At 33.4% G+C, this 1,300-nt stretch overlaps 1 protein-coding gene across 2 annotated transcripts in view; it reads left to right on the forward strand.

The window, feature by feature from the left end:
* Positions 1-1,300, forward strand: part of LOC119594390 (acylphosphatase-2-like) — an 11,772-nt gene extending 10,472 nt beyond the window's left edge. For both annotated transcript variants that reach the window (XM_037943452.1, XM_037943453.1), the window contains exon 4: positions 82-1,300. In XM_037943452.1, coding sequence (XP_037799380.1) covers positions 82-196 — 115 coding nt within the window. In that variant the 3' untranslated portion in view covers positions 197-1,300. The remainder of the gene's footprint in view (positions 1-81) is intronic.

Below are 1,300 nucleotides of genomic sequence, written 5' to 3' on the forward strand. Positions count from 1 at the left end.
TGGTTATTGAAAATATTAGACTATATTGATTGAAAGACATGTTTAGATAAAAGTATCAATTAGCTTGTGATTTATCTGCAGGAAGGATTGGCTACAAAGGGTCGGCAGTCCAAGCTCCCACATAACAAAAACTGAATTCAAGAATGAACGGGAGATTCCAGACTACACTTTCAAAGGCTTCAGCATCAAGCACTAAAGATACATTTGGTCCTGAGGTTGTCCGAGATACAACCTGGTTATCTCTCTTCATACGTAAGACAGATGGAGTAAATGGTGATTGTAACCAAGGGAACATTTTTTTGCTAAGATTGCAGGTAGTCACAATAGTAAATTTATTTTTAAAGTACTGATTTATGCAGTATTTGCAATTTTGTACTGCATGTAAATTGGTTGCATTCTTTTGAATGCATGGAAGTTTTAGGGGAAAGGAAAAAAACAAGAACCTAAGTTCAACTAATGATGTCTTATATCACGTAAGAATGTTTATTTAATTCCAAATGATTTAATGCTATGATAAGTAAAACAGTCTTTATGATAGTAAATATTAGTTAACTATGACATCTCAAACAGGACCAGAAAGGAAATTTTCAGGACAGACAATACTAGAGTGAATTATGGTTCACTTGCAGGAATATATCAGTATTTAGGTCATAATATTTATGTAATTTGAATGTAGTATTGTGTAACCCATATAAAAGGAGTTGCTGAGTATGTATAACACTTTTAAATGTGTAAAAATATGGAGAACAGTAAACAAATACTTGTGCAGCACAATGAAATGTAAAACATATTAAATGTTTCAGTTCAGGGTAAAGTAACAGTGATGTTCATGTTACAAAGGCTTTGTATAATGGTTCATGTGAAGCAGCATCCAGCAAATCATGACATTTTACTCTTAGTATGAGGCATTTAGAGTAAGAATAATGAATGAACAATCTTGAGGTCTTGAGATAAGCTTTGAAATTATATCTGAGAGGGCATGTTCATTTGGCAGAATAAAGTTTGAAATTATAACTAGCAGGATATGTTCTATTAGCACATGGAATAGGAAATAATATGTCTAAAAACAATCATGTCTGAGTCCTCACTTATTACCCACTGCAGATACATAACTAGTCAGTATGTCAAACTTTGACATCCTTTGCCCAAGCAAAAGTCTTAGATTAACTAAAGACCATTATTGCTGATACACTTTTCTTGGTATCACCCTTTTATCCCCATTGTATGGCTAACTAATTTCTGTAATACTGGAGCTCACCTGTTATTAACCCATCCCCGTCGAAATGCCTTTCCTTTTATC

The sequence above is a fragment of the Penaeus monodon genome, chromosome 33 (assembly GCF_015228065.2).
Source record: "Penaeus monodon isolate SGIC_2016 chromosome 33, NSTDA_Pmon_1, whole genome shotgun sequence".
Classification (NCBI taxonomy): Eukaryota; Metazoa; Arthropoda; class Malacostraca; order Decapoda; family Penaeidae; genus Penaeus; species Penaeus monodon.